Below are 19,835 nucleotides of genomic sequence, written 5' to 3'. Positions count from 1 at the left end.
GGTAGATTCCTCTCCACTGCAGCAGCTCAGACGTTCAGATCCAGAAAAAAAATAAGGGGCTGAGATGAAGCCCAAGGAAAGGAAAAAGCCGCATCAGGTTTTCACACAAGAGGTGCAAAACATGAAAGCTGAAAGAAAAGCGATAAATCTGCAGATTCTGCCTGGATGTGCTGATGGGGCATGCCAGGTAACGAACGCGTCAAGATCCTTTGCAGCTTTTGTTTGACAAAACCGTTGGTTCTGCACTCTCTCCACCCAGCCAAAAAATAAATCATTAAAAGCAGGGAAACCTTGTGGGAGAGCAAAACGTGATGCTTTTCCATCCAAGGACCAAAAACAGAAGCGAATAGAGGCCATGGAAGAAAGCATAAGGTATGAAAACAAGCTGCAAGTAGAAGAACTTTCACTTTAATCAGAAGATACAACTGGATGACAATAGAGTTAATGGACCACTGGACAGAGTGTCAGAAGCTCTCTTCCCAACAAATGCCATCTTGCAGAAAGCAGATTTCCCTGGAAGAAACGGCCCACAGAGAACCGGGTTTCCACAGTCTTCCAACCTGGTTTTGCAAACCTGGTTTCCCAGTTGCATGACATTTTAAAACCAGGTTATTCCAAACAGAAAGTCGATTCTAAGCGGATTACTGGTTACTATAGTGCTGCTGAAGTAAACAGATGAACCTACATGCATGTAAGGACTGCTGCTGCAAAGGTCGCTGCCTGATTTGAGGTTGAACCGAACGTCCACAGAGGAAAGAGTTAAGGAACCTTTAGCATGTAGCTGACACATGCCCCTCCATCATGGTGTGTCAAATCAATTACAACTTTATTTATATAAAAATAGAAACGCTTGTCATGCTTTGCGCAACTTGAAGCGCTTTAACATTTAGAACAAAAAAAACAAAATATTACAAGAAAAACCCACCCTTCACCCTTCCCCCTCCCCGCCGTTTACACACATGACCCTTGACCCCACAAACAATGAATACTGATGAAAGTAACTCCTCAAAGAAACTTCAGGCTTGGCTCTGCTGTGAGGAAACAGTATTTGGGAATCTCTTCATACCAGGAGCCAGCTTGGCCATTGGAACATGACCACAATGCCCACCCAGACCGGGACAGCAGAGGGGTCCACTTCACGGCCGTGAGGCTGCAGGGGCAAACTCCAGCTGCCCCAGCAATAAGGGGTAACAACCACGGACACAGCAGGAAAGATCCCCACAAGAAACACTGGGGCTAAAATCATGATAAGATACTAAAATTAGAGACATAAGATGAATATAGAAACATACCATTGAGAATAGGATTAAATGCATGAAATTAAATTCATGAAATATTTTATACTAAAACTAACAGAATAAATAAGCAGGTTTCCAGGTTTGTTTCCTGCGGGTGCAGTACGGGTGTAACTACGCGTTCCTTCACGCGGGAACCAACCTTTCTTCTCTTATTATTATCGTGTCATTATGATGTCAGATCCCACGGAGGACGCGTTCAGGTGTGGATGGAGAGGTAGAGAGGAGGGATGGGCTGAGAGGAAGAGAGGGAGGAAGGGAGCGCCGGTGGAGGAGGAGGAGGAGGAGGAGGAGGAGGGAGCTCACAGCGGCAGGTTTCAGCTTTCAGCGCATACCACACTAATAGCACCCAAGTACACTAAAACACGGGCTAAACGGCCGACCCGGACCTACGCGGACTACATGTGAAACTTAAGCGGACCTGCTCGGGTCTTTTCGGCAGCTGTCGCGTGCGCGGATCGCGAGGATTGTAGCCGTGTGGACGTGGGAATGCTTCATCCTCCTATCCGTGGTATGTGGACCGGGGAGCGACCATGTTAATAGGTGGGTAGGGGAATGTCTCCGCGCGGACTTCGGCGGCTAAGCTAGCACACTCCGATGCGGGCGAAAGCGGTGCCCGCCACCCCGCTGCCCGTGTCAAGAGGGGGCAGTGCGTGAAAACGGACAGGCGGGCTCAAGCAGGCCGGACCGGGATCTTTAATCCCGCTGTTAGCCTTAGCTCGGAGCTAACCCAGCCAGCCTCCTGGCACGTTAGCTAGGCTAGCAGCGCTCGGCTAATGTTAGCCGGTGGGGCTCGGAAATGTGTGTTTTTTTCTCTCCTTCGCGGAGTATCAGGGCCAAACCGAGCCGAGTCCAGGTTTTCAGTCTTTGTCCCGGTTCTATGAACATCAGCAGTTGTGTCAGTTGTAGTTTTTGAGCACTGACGCATTAACTTCACTGATGAACTCAGCGACCCCCCTCCCGGATCGGTTCACGTCTCACTCCCACCTCGTTCCGCCTTAGTTCATGATTTAGCGGTACCGTTAAATTTCTGGGGGAGGGTCAGCCCCGCGTTGTGTTGGCACGTTGCGGGGGACTGCGGGGGGTCCGGCTCAGGCTGGAGGGGGCCGGAGGTGAAGGTGAATGTGAGCGGGGTCAGATGCGGGGCTGCTCCCGGCAAGAATCGTCGAGTTTCTCCCCGTCCTCCTTCAGGACGTGTCCACCGCCATGAGGCGGTTGGGTCGGAACCGTTCCGGAACAGCGGTGCCGGGCTCCTGCAGTCTCCTGCTGCAGCTCCCCACTATGACTATCCTCCCTCGAACTCTGCGGTTCCCCCAAAAGCCTCAACTTCAACTTGCGCGTTTGTGTCCCAGCGTTTTGCATGGATTTCTGCTCCTGGAATAAACGAGTCAACTCCAGGTATTAGTCGCCCCCCTCCCCGATGATCGTCCAGACTGGGGTTTGAGCAGTTTTAAAGCTGGAGTGTCCGTAAACCCAGACAGCTGAAAGTTCATCTTAATTCACATCATCGAGTTTTGTTGCTCCTCTCCCCAGCTAGAAGATGTGATGACTGCCTTATGCTTAAAGTTGGGTCAAACACCCATCCGGAGACGTAAAGACCACATCCATGCATGAGGATTCCTGCACAGGATGGGAATGTGTGTGTGTGTGCATGGATACAGAGGGGGGGTGATGCTGTAACTCGCTGTCAAATCCTTGTGCTGATCTCAGCAGCTGCAGACAGTATGAGGCCATCGGTGCTGACAGGCCCGGCAGTGATGCTGGGCTCCACTGGGTCAGCTGGCCTGCAAACCATTGTTCTGACGTCAGAGCGCCGAGAGGGGGAGTTCAGATTTGTGGGAGTGTGCTTCAGGCTGGACTTGACTTTGCAGGGGGTGACGTAGCTTTTCCTGCAAAACTGTATAGTGTTTCTGTTGAAACTTTCCCCTAATCAGTCATTTCTGGCATTTCTATCTTTAAAGACTCGCGCTGATGTTGGTGTTTTTGACACTTTCGTTTTCTGGTGACGGTGGACATATATTAGGACATTTAAGCCTAAAATTGCATTTCTTAGTATTTCCTTATTTAAATCGTTGTGAATCAGGAGCAGACAAGAAAATGTCGGTTGAAAAAGGTTGTAGTTGTGACGTAGAAGCTACAGTCGGTGGGCCACAAGCTCCCTGCTCTGCTCCATTCTGATGCATCACACACACACACACTCACACACACACAACCACATTTGCACACACACCAGTGCTACAAGTGCATGAGAGGTTTTGGGATTCCTTTCACGTCTGCAGATTTGTGCATAAATGATGTGTTTTAGTGCTGCCAGAATGCTGGGTCATCAGAGTTTTATTATCAGCCACTTTGAATTTAGGTTGTGCATAATTTCTAGAAAAGTCCAATGACGTGTTTTTTAACCTCTTATCCCTTTTTAAAAAAAAGACCAGACCTCACCCGTCCCTTTCGGCTGTACTATCCAACAGCGCATTTGGCACGGAGCTCTTCCCCTAGCACTGGTCCCCAATCCCAGCCATAGCGGGCAGCACCGGGTCCTTTTCGACACCGAAAGAGCAGGGAGACTCGATCAGGTCTCTCCTTAGTACGCCCCTGCATCGACCCGATGGCCGTGATTCTGGTAAAGTGCTGGGTGTGATCAGCGGGTGGAGTCCAAAACCAGGAGGAGAAGCTGATCGTTCTACTCCTGTACTTTGTAATATTTTTCTTTTTGCCATTGAGACAACAATAAAAAGATCGTTTAATTTTATTCCTATTTTTTCCTCCCTCAGACTTAAGCGGGACAGCAAGTCGTCCAGCTGGATCACAGAAAAATACGAGCACATTTGTCATGCGATAAAAGAGACACCAATTTGACTTGCGATTGCGAATCGCATCAACAGTCCCGCCCACAACCCAGAGGCGAATTTCTAACCAACTCCTGCCGCTCTGCAGAAACTATGTCATAGAAAACATTTTTGATTTTGGCTAAAATCGGCGTATTCACAACTAAAAGACCACTTGGAACGCTTTTACAATACATCAAAAGGCGATCGGAGTGGGACTTCAAACAAAGAGGGGTTGAACTTTTAGCAGGACGGATTTTCCTGCCAACCTAAAAAAGGCAAAGCTGTTCTAACATCTTGTCCTGTCTCAAAAGAAACAGTTTTTACAGATAAAAAGATACTTAACTTCAATTTCAAGGTCAAAGTATTTTTTTCAGTTTGGATCAGAGTTTGAGCTGAAATCGAAAGCTTTGCTGTTTGCATTGTACAGCGGATGAATGTCAGAGACTGGCAGAGTAGAAAGTGAGAAATCCTGAGAGGCCAGCTCAGTCTTTCCATCTCTATTCTTTAATTATTTATTGTTCATAGAGAGGACACCATGTCATGTTTGGGGAGCCAAACGGTCTCCTTTCTTTCCATGGCTGAAGACCTCTCGCTTGTTTTTAAAGGCAGTTTCTGTCTCAGTCATGGTTTCGCTCCCTGTGGGACAAAGATTGTTAGTCTTTCTGAATGCTTCATGCAAAACAGATGGGCCTCTCTTTATGCTGGAAACCCACTTTTGGATTGAGGGTGTGAGTGCGTGGGGGATTTTTCGACTAAATGTTTGAACAGCTGACAAAGGTTTACCCTTTTTGACGACGTGTTTTGGTGTGTTTCAGGGCTTTGCAGCATTTAGCCATATCCAAACTGACTTTGGAACTGATACCTTAATCCTGCCTTGCAGCCCCGTGGTGAATAGAATGATTACGATGCACATCCCACTGTCAGCTCACAGTGTAGCACCAACGCTGGCTCCAGAAAGGTGTTCCGAGAATTCAGATTACATTCACACACAGCTGCTCTTCCTCTGTTTTTGAAAAACTTCCATTTCATCTCACACTTCACTTCCTGAGGCTCACAGGAGGCTGTGTGCTGATAGCAGAGGGAAAATCAATTCCACTATTTGATTATGGCTTTGAAAATGCAAAACAGCTTATTTCAATGGCTTATCCTGTCAGTTATTGTGGTCTGGACGGGGTTTAGGGGTTGAAAGTGGCGCTCCTATAGTCAAATTTAAAGGTCTAATGTAATAGATCATTTAAAGCCGGTTCATGCTTTGCAAGACACTAGTTCCTCCATGCATGGCTGTGAGAACAAGAACATCCTTCTTTAGGAGGACATTTCAGGCTTTAAGAGCAGCTCAGGTGTGGAACTTCATGTGGATCCCATGCACTGGGCATTGTGATGTCACATTACACCTGTCTACTACATTCATAAGCACCTACACAGAAATGCATCTGTTGTTGCTGCAAACAAATGCTGAAAAAATTGGGAAGGGAAAAAATGTGGGCATCATTTCAGTTTGCATCTGCAGGGTGGCTGTGTTGGTTCTTCGCTTTAAGCCGATCGGGTGAGAAATGTTCCCTCCAATTGTGTGACCAACAAGAAATCTGAACAAACAAGACAAAACCCTAACAGTATTTTTACCTGCAGCTTCGCTTTATGTCATCAAAGTCCAAGTCCTGGCCCTCTTCTGTCTCTATACAATCCTTTAAAGTCCCACCCCGATCTTCTATTGATCTATTTTCAAAGCGTTGCCAGCGGTCTTTTAATTAGGATTATGCTGTATTCAGATAAAATCCAAAAACCTGTGTGTAGTCCCCCATAGAAAATGCCTTACGGTCCCGCTATAGCGGAATCAAGCCCATTCAGTCGCCATTTTAACACAAAACGGTCGTCGCTATTTGGAGCCAGACATCAGTGATTGGTCCGAGTCGGTCTGAGTCAACGTTTCTATGGCAACTACTGTTGCCAATCAGGAGCGAGCTTGTTTGCACACCCCTACCACTTAAAGCGGCTAGGGAGAATCTGTCTATCAAAGGTTCAATGTGGGGGCCACAGGCAACACATGCTTTTACTGAGGTATCTGATTGATCCCTGTATAACTTGAATAACTTAAGGCCCGTTCACACCGGGACGAATTTCGCCGGCGATTTTCGCCGACGTTTAACGCCTCGTGACTAAACAAAGGGCACCAATGAGAGTGTGCACACCGACGCGAAAAAACGCCACACGTCAAAGCGGCAAAAAAAAAAAACGCCTCGGGTTCGTTTTTTTTTTTCGACCAATATCGCATATCGCGAGTTTTCCTCATACCGTGCAGCCCTAATATACGCCATTCACCATTTTACCATATACTTGGAACTATTGAGTGTCTTTTTTTCTAAGTCTTTCAGGGAACAGGAAGCAGCACTGCTGTTTTGTTTGTTTTACTTCATATTGAAAACAAAATCTAATTTTTCTGCCAGCTGTGATTTATCCCTAAAGAAAGTTCTCAACCTCCCTCATAACAAGGAATGAAAAAGTATAACGGTAAATTTTCCTTGTCCGATGTTTCCAAACCTTAAAACATATTTAAATGCAGGCTGATGTGCTTCAGGACCAACAACAAAAACTCGACTCAGTTGTGTTTATTTTTACGTCTTCAGAGCTTTTATTGCCAGAACAAAGTGTGAGCAAAGGGATAGGGTCCAGCAGTGTTGATGATAGTTGGACTGATCTCTTCATTTTTCTGGAGTTAGTCATTGCCAAATCTAAGATTAGAGTTACGTACTCGTATCTTTCCATCCTGCAGGAATAAAGTTTAACATCTGACAATTTTAAGACAGGCTGTTTTTTATTTTTATACTATAACTCCAGTATTAGTTGGGTTTTTTGCAGTGTCATATTTAGTGTAATTAATAATGCTTTGCATTTATTGTGTTGCCTTGGCAATACAAAACCAGATGAGAGGGGAGAGATTTCTAAACACGAAGGCTGGTCAATTGTTTCATGGGAAGCTTTTCCAGCTTTTTAAACATATTTAAATAATAACATTCCTGTTATCAAATATTAATGGTAAATGGCGTACACTTATATAGCGCTTTCTACCTTCTTTCAAAGGCCCAAAGCGCTTTACAGTCCCATTCACCCATGCACACACACATTCACACACTGGTGGCGCCTCTGCTGCCCTAACACTGGCGCCAACCTCCCACCAGAGGCAAGGTGGGGTTAAGTGTCTTGCCCAATGACACTTCGACACATGGGCGTGCAGGGTGGGAATCGAACCTGCAATATTACGATCATGGGTCGACCGCTCTACCGCTGCACCACGGCCGCCCGTGGTGCAGTAATTAAATATTACTTAAGGATATGAAAAAACAGATAAGAAACTGTGTTTCATGGACATCTTTTATAGCCGTTGCTGCTGCCCCAAACATTTTCGGCCCCTTATGGTATCTACTGAATTTTAGGGTGTATCCAGATGGGATACGTTTTATCGCTTAAACAGAACCAGAGTTTGTTTCTCCCGAGAGTCCAGTTTTTTTCCAATCGGACTCAGTTCTGGTTCAAACCAAGTTCCTTTGGTCTGAATGGGCTCCGTGCTCAAAGCGGAACAACAGAACCAAAACAGCCACCTCAGCCGGGGATTTCGTAATGTAAACAGATTAGGTAGGAAGCAACAGATAAGCTGTGGTCTGATGTAAAGCAACGATTGTCGTGTTATCAAACAGAAAAAAGGGTCCAGCTGTTTACTTGTTAGAACATCTATTGTAACACCACTTCTTACATGCTTCTCTGTGTCTCGTTATGTGGCACCCATGCAGCGCTGCTGTGACGTCAGCCTAAGAAATACTTTGTATTTTCCCTAACAGAATTCTCTTAAAAACAATGACACAACACCACAACTATGAGACACAGAAACCCATTGAAATGTGGTTGGATGGATGCTGCATTACTACAACAGCTTGTAACGTGATAGACGTTGCTTCTCACTGTTTTTCTGACAATCTATATGTCATAAACACTTATCTTAGCCAACGCCTTCTCAGTTACCACCTTCCAGCATGCCTATGCCATACCAAAGTAGCAAGGGTTGTACCTGACGTTAATATTAGGGGTGTCACGCTAAGCTAAAATCTCAACTCGGTTCGATTCCGAATTTCATAGGGCTCGATTTGGTACATTTCGGTTCGGTACTGCTGTTTAACAAATCTGCCTGATATGAACTGCTATTTTATGAACTATTATTTTATTGTTATTTATTGTGTGTGTTTTGCTGCCGGACACCTGAATTTCTGCCTTGGTAGATTAATAAAGTTTTTATCTATGTATTTTTGGGTACAAAAAACCAAGGCAGAAAAAAATTACTTTCAAAATCCATTTATTGGTTTTATATAACAATAAATAATTATTGCTGGTTAGTAAAATAAGAAAAACTATTGGCTGCCAGGAACCAAAAACTTTGGATATTTAACACTGGCCTGAAAAAAACATTTCAACTTGCACATTTTTTTTCTCGTAGACCCGATTGTTACAGTCAGGTGAAACTGTTTTAAGTGCATTAACAGATTAGATGTGTTACCTGTGGCATACGCTATCTTTGTGTAACAACGTCGACACACAGCATTCAACTTATCCAATTGTCTTTTTCCTTCATGGATGGTGACAACAAAGCCAAAGTGTTCCCCCCACACAGGAGAGCATAAGGAGATGGGGGTGGGGGTGGTTCTCATCTCTGGCCTCGCATCTGCATTAGCCATGTTTACATGCTTACTGTCCGTCATCTAATAGCGTCTCAGAGGAAACTCACGGCTAACATTACTCGGCGCAAAGTTAATACTGCGGGTTAGCCCCGCCTATAGCCACTAAGACTCATGGGAAGTGTGAAATCTTGTGTGTTGAATTCTTCACCATCACTGAGAGAGCTATGAAGAGAAGTGAGGTTCATGTTGTTACGCTGTTGGTGTTTCTTCATAATAATGGGGTTTAATGCTGGAAAGGAGATGGAGCATCTATTTCTCTGTCTACTCTCTCTGAGACTGTTTGAGGGCCTGTGGAGTATGGGGGGGCAAGGACAGTCAATGCAGCTAGTTAAGTAGCAGCTAGTTAAGTAGCAGCTAGTTAAGTAGCAGCTAGTTAAGTAGCAGCTAGTTTAGTAGCATCTAGTTTAGCAGCAGCTCAGGTCTCGTTTCCCTGCTATGACTAACCAAGCAGCTGGGTCGTTACGATGCATATGTGGGGAAAAAAAGAAAAAACGTACCGAAACGGTTCAGAAGTGAACCGAACCGAAACTGCCGTACCGAAAAGGTTTGGTTCAACTATGTGCATCGTTACACCCCTAGTTAATATAGACATTCAAAATTGTTCAGCGAAATATACAATTTGAATTGGTGAACTACCTCTACAAGGATTGCAAAGCACAGTACTTCCATTTCCAATTTCTGCCTGTAGATGCTTTGCCCCGCCCTCATAATTCCTGACCAATGACTGAAGAGATCTATAGTTACATGGGTTTGTTTGCAATGAACTAGGAAGGTGCGAATGAGGAAGCCTTGGAACCCCAGAAGGGCCACCACTGGCTGTGTAGTAGGCTCTATGAACCAAAGAACATTATGTCCTTTTCTTTTCTTCTTTCTCCTGGCCTCCCATACCCCTTCATGTGAAATCAGCTGTGACTTTACTATAAACATCAGGAGTGCTTCTGCTGATCTTCCTAAGGGTTGAAGTGGTCTGTTGCCAATAAAGATATTATTTTGCTCAAAGAGGATTCTCTTCCTGGTCTGAACTCATGTTGTCTGCTTGATGCAGTGCATTCGCTTGACCCTCGTGTAAAAGGGCAACCTCTTTTCCACAACCACAGGAAGTGTCTTCAGATGTGGAAACTCCTCCCTGTCTGATTCGCAGTTCAGTAACCTTATTGGAAAAACATAAACATGTTGCTTTCATTTTATTGCACTGTTTTCTTGGGTTTTTACTCACAGTTTGATTGGGTATACAGAGGTAGGGGTGTTGGTTAAAGAAGTGCGCTGCTCAAAGTATTGGAATGTATCCAATGCTGTTATCTTCAGAGGCCGTTCATCCTAGACCCTGTTTCAGTTGTGTGTAATGTTTCTGCTGCGCACAGGCTTGTTGTTGTAAACCTGACAGACCGGCTGGTTGGTTTTCACTCCTGGGTTATGATCTCATGCTCATGCGCTGGGTGTGTTTGATGGAAAAGGGAGCTCTTGAAGTAAGAATACAAAAGTCATCTGGATAGTTGGAGTAAACCACTGCTTAAAAAAAACCCTCCCCTTTCAGTCAATAAGAACATGTCTTCTGATTTGTTCCTGGGTTATTTGCTGTGCTGACAAAGCCTTTGTGGATGTTTTCAATCTTTAGTTTTGACAGCAGTCATTGTGTGTGTTTTTCTGAGCAGACCTCTTTTAATTCTTAATGTCAATGTGATGAACTAAAACACCACCGCAGCCGCTTTTTGTCATCGCACACTCAGACGCACAGTGGCATCCATGCCTGGGCCTGCAGTGCTTTTGTTGTGTATTTGTGTGCGTCTGCTTCGTGGTGCTGTGCGACAGCTCCGCTGCGCCCCTGTATCATCTTAGGAACAGTGAAGAAAAGGGCGCTGTGTGAATGTGTGAGGCCGAGCGGTGTTGCATGTTGTTCCTCGCAGTTGTCAGTCAGCTGATTTGGAGATTGCAGCTTCCCGTGAGTAAACGCACAGAGATTCGACTCTAATGTCTCTCTTTGATCTGTGTGAATCGCTGAAAGGGCACAGCAGCAGTTCCCCGAAAGCATCTCTTTTATGTACTGACATGTCACAGCTTCTATTGGAGCAACCCTCTTCAAGTTTCAGCGTTTTTAGTGCCGCTTCCCAGGTTCAACGGGCTTTTTGTGACGATGACAGCTGAACTCCTGTGATTGCTCCATGAGAAATCATCAGCTGTGTGTTTTGGGTTGTCAGGTTTCTGTCACAGCAGACTTCAAATGCATCCGGGTGTGGTGCCTGGACATGTTTTTGACGGACGGAAACTAACTTCAGTAATGCTGACCGCACGTTTTTGCAATTTCACTTTCATTATAGCTTATTGCTCAAAGTCCCTCTCCGATCATCTTATGATCTATTGTAAAATCATCCCTGGTGGTCTTTTGATAACGATTTATGCAATTTTTAGCCCAAATCAAAAAACCTGTGTAGTTTTTTAAGACATATTTTCTGCACGATGTTCATCAGAGTGGGTCTTTAACGACCCACTTTGTTTTTTTGTGTTTTTAACTTGTTTTTGTGGCATTTTTGTTGTGATGGAAAACTTCTACTAAGATATTTAAGTCTAAAATTTAATTTCTAAATTTAACTTAATCAAAGTGTTGTGAATCAGGAGCAGATGAAAGAATACAGTGTGGTAGGCCTGCACAATTAATCGCAAATTTATTCCCGATTTCAAGCTGTGGAATATCCATATCGCAAAAGTCAGCAAACATCTTAACCTTAAATGTGCTAAAACAATCTTATGGCAACTTGAAGTATTTAATAAATTGAATAAATCCTTTTATGCATTAGACCAATCAGATGGAGCCCTTCACGTTGTTGACCAATCAGAGCTTTTATGTTGGATGTTGCACTTTGGAGAATAATTTAAGATCATTTGATTCTTATTTAAATTAAACTTCTGCAGTGATATGGAAATGTTTTTGTTGTTTTTGCTATTTGTTCTTTTATCACAAGCTATATCGCCATCACAATATTGATCACTAATATCGCGTATCGCGAGTTATCCTCATATCGTGCAGCCCTACAGTGTGAGAAAGCTTGTAGTTGTGACGTAGAAGCAAGATTCAACGGGCCACAAGCTCCCTGCTCTTCTCTATTCTGATGCGTACACTTGTAGATGACTTGATCGTTGTACATCTTTGTTTTTATTTGTCCGAGCTGGGGCTATAAGTGAGCGTAAATAGAGCTCTCAGTTATGGGCGACTGGAAGGGGGGGCGTGGTTGCGCCGTGCCAATGGTCCTGCCACAGAGGTGGAATTTCTGATAAACCTCTGCTGCAATGCAAAAACTATGTCCTAGAAAACTTCACAGTCTTTGATTTAGGCTAAAAACAGCATAATCATAATCAAAAGACAACTTAACAATACTTCAAAAAATGATCGGAGTGGGACTTTAAGATATTATGTTGGAGTTGGATTCAGCTGAATACTTGCATAAGCCATCAGCGGTGCTAATCAGCTTAAACTATATATGTCTTTTTTGTTAATTATTTTGGAAGCAGAGAAAAACATCAACTACCAAACTAATCTGGATTATACATCTAAAGATGATAACATATCCCTGAGTTGTACTGCTTATGAAGGCAATCTAAATGGATTTATCTTCTCTGTCAGGTTTTGGTAGCTGCACAGATCATTTCTAGGTCAGTGGCTGTCAAAGGGCTGAAGTCGCATGCCATTTTTATCTCGCCTCGGCACAGATTGACTAAAAGCCCCATTTTTTTCTGCCACAGAAAAGTGTCATCAGTGAGCAGAGTTCTTGAATGAGTCACTCTTTCTTTTCATTTGTATAAAATTACTGTTTGACGTTTGCTGTCATTCCCAGACGTCTATAATTGCAGATTTTGAAACAACTGACTTGTTTTTGACGTTTATTAGAAACCCTCTTGGTTTGGGTTTTTACTATGTCACATGACTTTATTAAATTCGTTTTATTCTACTTTGTGAATTTAACAGCAACCTTTCTTGTTTTTGTTTTGTTTTGTTTTTTTAAAGGGACATCGTCCTCCATGAACTGCTCTTCATCTAGTGATTTGTTTGGTCACAGATAGTTGTATACATTGTCTTTTTTTTATGCCTTTGCATAATTGTGGTTTTGGTGTCTTGCAGGGAGGTGATACAGGGTTAAGCTGGCTGGTCTGCTCCAGCTCCGAGAGCATCAAGGAGACGGCTGATAGAGATCCAGAGAGAAGCACTTCCTGGAACGGAGCCTCCGACCCACCGACAAGCAGAACCGGAATGATATCTTGATCTTTTTTTCCTGACAGTAACAGCGTTGGAGATGAGTGGGGGGGCATAATGGCCAAGAACAAGGATGCACGCCCCCCAGCATTTGCCGTCAGCGTGGTCGGCCTCTCGGGGACAGAAAAAGAGAAGGGCAACTGCGGTGTGGGCAAGTCCTGCCTGTGTAACCGCTATGTGCGCCCTGACGCGGACAGTTACCACTCCGAGCACACCTCAGTGCTCAGCACAATAGACTTTGGGGGGCGTGTTGTCAACAATGACCACTTTCTGTACTGGGGGGAGGTGTCCCATCGAGTGGACGAGGGTTTGGAGTACAAAATCAACGTCATTGAACAAACAGAGTTCATAGATGACCAGACATTTCTTCCCCACCGGAGTACAAACTTGCAGCCGTACACCAAACGAGCTGCAGCAACAAAGCTTCAGTCGGCAGAGAAGCTGATGTACATCTGCACTGACCAGCTGGGGCTGGAACAGGACTTTGACCAGAAGCAGATGCCTGACGGGAAACTGAACATCGATGGCTTTGTCATCTGTGTTGACGTCAGCAAGGGCTGCAATCGGAAGTTTGATGACCAAATTAAGTTTGTTAACAGCCTCTACTCTCAGATTATAAAGTCAAAGAAACCCATTGTTGTTGCTGCCACTAAATGTGACGAGTGTGTGGACCAGCATCTGAGGGACCTGCAGGCTTTTGTTGCCAACAAGAAGAATGTAATGCTAATTGAAACATCAGCCCGATGCAATGTTAACATAGAGCTGTGTTTCAGTGCACTTACTCAGCAGCTTGATAAAACTAGAGGAAAGCCAAAAACGGTGCCATACTTGGAGGCCTTCAAGGTCCAGCGACAGTTAGTGGCCTCTGCAACAGACAAGTTTGAAAAGATGATACTAAACACAGTGAGAGATTATCATACAACCTGGAAAACTGTGACAAATATTCTGAAAGGGCAAACAGACTATGAAGAGTTCATCACTTTGGAGGGCTCCAGGAAAGCACATAACATGTTCACAAAGCACATTGCACAACTGAGGCAGGAACACATTAGAAAGAGGAGGGAGGAATACCTGACAACACTGCCAAAAACCCTCAGCAACCTCTTTAATAACCTAGAGGAGGTTGAGCAACTTTCGTGGCACGAGGCGCAGAGCATAATTCGCAATCGCTCTGATTTCCAGTGTTGGTTCGTATTACTGGAGCATACTCCTTGGGATGAGACGGACCACGTTGACAGCAGTGACCGCCGGATACCCTTTGACCTCCTCAACACATTTGATGCTGAGAGGATTTACCATAACCACGTCCAGCACCTAGTGTCAGAGAAAAGACGGATGGAGATGAAAGACCGCTTCAAAAAGACACTAGAAAGGGTTCATTTTATCAGCCCGGGTCAGTCCTGGGAGGAAGTCATGTGCTTCGTCATGGAAGATGAGGCCTACAAGTACATCACAGAATCAGATAGGAGAGATGTTTACTGTCGACACCAACAGGAAATAGTTGAAAGGGCCAAAGAGGATTTTCAGGAAATGCTTTTTGAGCACGCCGAGCTGTTTTACGACTTGGACCTGAATGCGACCCCGAGCTGCGACAAGATGTCAGAAATTCACAGTGTGCTGAGTGAGGAGCCCAGATACAGAGCGCTGCAGAAGCTGGCCCCAGACAGAGAGTCACTTCTTCTCAAACACATTGGGTTCGTGTACCACCCCACAAAGGAGACATGCCTGAGTGGGCAGAACTGTGTGGACATTAAGGTGGAGCAGGTTTTGATGAACAGACTAGTGCAGCTCGACCACGGGCGCTCAAATTTCTACTACAGCAGCGCCAGCATTGACAAGATCAACCTCTGCCTCCTGGGAAAAGAGGGTCTCTCACAGGAACTAGCCAATGAGATCAGAGCTCAGTCCACAGATGACGAATACACCCTCGACGGCAAAATTTACGAACTGGAGCTTCTCTCTGTCGACGTTAACTCCACGCTGCTTTTCAGCCATACATGGTTAGCCACCTTTAAACCACACGGCTGCTTTTGCGTGTTTAACTCCATCGAGTCGCTAAACTCCATTGGAGATTGCATAGGCCGGATCAGAGCGGAGCTAACGCAGAGTCGAAGAGAGAAGTTTTCTCCGCCTCTGACTTTTATCCTCATTCTCGCAAATCAGAGGGACAATGTTTGCAAAAACATACCTATTCTAAGGCACCAGGGCCAACAGCTGGCCAACAAGCTGCAGTGCACCTTTGTTGACATCCCTTCTGGAGCGTTCCCTCGGAAATTTACCGAATTCCAGATCAAGCAGGGCCTGAGAGCAGTGCTGGAAGCGCTCAAACATAATGTTGACGTCTTTGCTCCACTGCCCTGTATAAAAGACATGGCAGAGACGGACCTCAGGATAGTCATGTGTGCTATGTGCTGGGACCCCTTCAGCGTTGACCTCATCCTCTCACCTTTCCTAGACTCTCACTGCTGCAGTGCGGGTCCGCCAGGTCAGAGCAACACCCTGATACTGGACAAGATCATTGGAGAAAGGCGGAGGAGGATCCAAGTCACTGTGCTTTCCTACCACACTGCTATAGGGGTCCGTAAAGACGAGTTGGTTCATGGTTATATTCTGGTTTACTCTGCCAAACGCAAAGCCTCCATGGCAACTCTGCGGGCCTTCCTGGCTGAAGTCCATGATGTGATCCCTGTCCAAATGGTGGCAATTACAGACAGCCAGGCCGATTTTTTTGAGAACGATTCCATCAAAGAGCTGATGACGGAGGGGGAGCACATTGCCACAGAGATTACCGCCAAGTTTACAGCCCTGTACTCATTGTCACACTATCACAGACAGACAGAGGTATTCACACCTTTCTTTAACGAAGTGCTGGAGAAGAAGCTGAGCATTGAGAGTTCATTCCTGTTCGACACCTCATCGCGGGAGTGCACCACTGGAGCCAGTGAGGAGGTCTTTCCCACATCACCACACAGCCGCTCCCCTGCTTACAACAGTTACTTCCTAGAATCAGATGAAGACAACGAGGCCCCCCCACCTTACAGTCCAATTGGCGACGATGTTCAACTTCTCCCTACGCCCAGCGACAGAGCCAAGTACCGAATTGACCTAGAGGGGAACGAATACCCAGTTCACAGCACACCTGTTGGAGAATATGAACGTAACCACAAAGTGCCTCCACCTGTTCGGCCCAAACCGGTTCTCCCTAAGCCTAGTGTGAAGAAGTTAGACCCAAACTTGCTGAAAACCATTGAGGCTGGCATGCGGAGCAACCGCAGGCCGCAGCGTGGTCCAGTCACGCACACGGAGGATGTGGAAGCATCAGACAACTATGCAGATCCTGTGGATACCCTGCTAAAGTCCAGAGGAATCCACAATGATGATATTTATGCAGTGCCTGATGATGCACACAGCCGCCTGGTCAAAATTAAACACTCCTTTGGGCTGCATGGCCTCCAAGGAGGAGAGGAAGAGAATGGGTTTGATCGGAGGTCTCAGGCTATCAGGCAGCCATCAAAATACAAGCATCGTTCGAAAATTCTGTTCAGTAAGACAAAGGCCTACCAGAGTAGATTCCACTCCGACAGCGACGGGGAGGAGTCGTGTCCTGCCACGCAGAAAAAGAAAAAGGGAAGGACCCACAGAGGCAGTGAAGAAGACCCGTTACTCTCCCCAGCTGACCCCTGGAAAGGTGGAATAGACAACCCTGCCATCACCTCTGACCCTGAACAAGAAGAGAAGAAGATGAAAAAGAAGAAGGCCCCTAAGACCCCGAAGGAGCAGAAAAAGGTAAGCAATATTTCTGCTTCATCTATACCTAAAGATGCTCTCCAATCCTCTTTTATACATCCTCTGTTATTGTAAAAGCGTTCCCAGTGGTCTTTTAATTAGAATTTGCTGCTCTGAGCCAAAAAATCAAACAAAAAGCTGTTGTTTTCTGGGACATAGTTTCTGCAGAGCGGCAGAAATTTACCTCTGAGTTGTGGGCGGGAGCTTGTGGATTTTCTATTTTCTTTTTTTTTTTTTTTTCTTTTTTGTCCTGTCCAACAGCTGGGAAGACAGATGAGAACTGAAGGCCTCTTGTGTTGGACATATTTTACTTTAACAACAGGGGTTATTAATCTTCAGACGAACCAGAGGTATGTCTGAATAAACCCCCTTTTGTAATTGAGGCCAAACTTTTTTCATTTTAATTGTTTTTGAAAATCTTTTGTGTTGGACCGGACGGAAAAGGAAAGAGGGGAAGAAGAGAGAGGGATGTTTGAGAGAGGGGGGTAGGGGGGGGGTAGGAGGGTGCTAATAGGAGGGGGGGATAAGACCATGTAGCAGCATAAAGCAACAAGTTTACTGGTTGTTTATCATTACGGTAAGGTTCAAATGTAGTACAAAAAGGGCGGGGCCTGTCCACACACACACTCAAATGTTATCAACACACCTGCTAGCTGCAAAAATGTCCACATGTCAACATGTACACAAAACAGATAGTGTTCACACGCATACTTATGCCTTTAAACCAACTAGTGTGAAATATTTCCTTCAATCACGCAAACTATAAGTGCAAAGGTGAGATAACACCTGTGCTCAGGTGAGTGTATATGTTCCTCTAAAATGGATGATGGAATGTGTAAAGACGGAGGGAGAGTGCCCAGCCATCCCCACACCAAGACCCCCGCCGCAGCAGCCGCGGCAGCCGGAATCCCCAACGCCACACGGCAGCAGGCAGGGAACAACCGCCCCCTGGGCGATCACAGGCCAGGGCCTGGGTGGCGGATGTGACAAGGTTTCAAAATGTCATTTTTTCATCTGTTCATGATTCACAAGATTTAATTAAAGAAATACTCAGAAATATCATTTCAAGCTCAACCCATAAGAACACAGACCCATGTAGACCCATTTTCCTAAAGAAGAAAATCCCGTGGGATATACCACAGACAACATGGAACTCAGAACACATTTCTGATATTCAAATTTCATATAAATTTTATTTATAAAGCACCTTTCATGTCAGACAGCTCAAGGTGCTTTCCATAAAAACAAACAAGAATACAATAAAACCAATCCCTACACATGTAATACAATAATTAAATAAGCCCCTCATAATAAAATACACAAAAAACAAGCACAAGTAAAAGACAAATGACAGAGCTAAAGAAAAGAGAACCCAGAAGGCGCCGTCCGCCCTGTCCTCCTGTTAGCCGGGGTGTCAGCATCTATGCAGCACAGGCACAACTCATCCCCAGCACCCCCCACCCCAGAGACCAGAGAAAATAGCATATAAAATATAAGAGTAAAAACAAAAATCCCACAAATGAGATCTAATTAAAAGCTGAGTTAAATAGATGAGTCTTTAGTCTCTTTTTAAAAACCTCAACAGTGGATGAGGCCCTCACATCCTCAGGCAGGCTGTTCTACAGACGAGGTCCGTAGTGTCTGAACAAGGCCTCGCCGTGGTTTTTTGTCTTGACCCTAGGGACCCTCAGCAGGCCCGCGCCTGAGGATCTAAGGGCTCTGGGAGGTTCATAAGCTAAAAGCAAGTCTGAGATAAAAGGACCAAGGCCATGGACACTCTTAAAAACTATTAAAAGAATCTTAAAATCAACCCTGAAGCCGACAGGGAGCCAGTGCAGAGATTTTAAGATTGGTGTAATGTGCTCCCTCTTCCTGGTTCTCGTTATAAGGTGTGCAGCAGAGTTCTGGACTAGCAGCAGGCGGTTAAGAGTTGTTTTCTTTACACCAGAAAAGATGGAAATTACAGTAATCTATTCTGGATGTAATAAAAGTATGAATTAAGATTTCAGCACTGGCGCTAGAGAAAAAGGGTCTCACTCGGGCGATATTCCTTAGATGGTAAAATGCAGTCTTGGTTACTTGATTCACGTGTTGGTCAAAGCTAAGATCTGCATCTATAATCCCACAGAGGTTCCTTACTGTATCACATGTTCATAAAGTGGGTTGACAGATAAAATTGGACCTTATCTCTCTCAGCTTCAGAACCGATAACCAAGACTTCAGTTTTGTCCTGATTGAGCTGCAAAAAGTTCTCTCCCATCCACATTTTAATATCATCAGGAGCCACAGCGTCATATAGTTGAGTGTCATCAGCATAGCTATGAAAGTCAATGCCGTGTCTCCTGATGACATCACCAAGTGGAAGCATGTAAAGATTCCCTGGGTTTTTATGGGTTAATTTTCTTTAGATATGTCCTCCATCATCAAAACAATGTCACAAGAACATGTTAAAAACACCAAAAACACCATTTTCATCGGGGTGGGTCTTTAATCTGCTGCAGGTACAGAACATTTGAACCCTTTAAGTCCTGAGCTTTTGTACCAGTATGAAAGGGCTAATATCGTGCTAAATCAACTTTCTGAGCTTTTATGTGTCATATAATGTTAATTCCTCTGAAAAAACCACCCCACAGTTGTATTTTTAAAAAATTCTCTAAAAACATGCTCTCCGAGCACCAGCCCCTCCCATCCACCTTTGAGCTGACGTCATAAAATGGGTGGTACCGACACACGGAGAGAAAGGCGGGAGCCTCAGAGATCGAGTCGTCTTACTTCCGGGTTGGAAAATGAGTTGCAAAAATAACTAATATTTAATAAAAATTGTGTTCTTTAGAGTGAAAAAGGTAATATATTATCATATAGAGATATAGTTTACTCTGAAAAGCTTAAAAATAGCATGATATAGAGCCTTGAGCGTTGTTTGATCCACCATTATTCTTTAACCATTTACACAATTAAC

General features: G+C 44.8%; 1 protein-coding gene across 2 annotated transcripts in view; it reads left to right on the top strand.

The window, feature by feature from the left end:
* The first annotated feature begins 1,563 nt into the window (after positions 1 to 1,563).
* The window catches only part of arhgap5 (Rho GTPase activating protein 5), a 55,596-nt gene continuing 37,324 nt past the window's right edge, over positions 1,564 to 19,835 (top strand). The window contains exons 1-2 of one of the 2 annotated variants that reach the window (XM_023952065.2): positions 1,564 to 1,806; positions 12,959 to 16,876. In XM_023952065.2, coding sequence (XP_023807833.1) covers positions 13,148 to 16,876 — 3,729 coding nt within the window. In that variant the 5' untranslated portion in view covers positions 1,564 to 1,806; positions 12,959 to 13,147. Of the gene's footprint in view, positions 1,839 to 12,958; positions 16,877 to 19,835 lie in introns of both variants that reach the window. The other variant, XM_023952064.2, reaches the window with a different exon arrangement.

This window comes from Oryzias latipes, chromosome 22 (genome assembly GCF_053564925.1).
Source record: "Oryzias latipes strain Hd-rR chromosome 22, Olatipes_Hd-rR_3.1".
In the NCBI taxonomy this organism is placed as follows: Eukaryota; Metazoa; Chordata; class Actinopteri; order Beloniformes; family Adrianichthyidae; genus Oryzias; species Oryzias latipes.
This window is presented reverse-complemented; position numbering and strand designations above follow the sequence as displayed.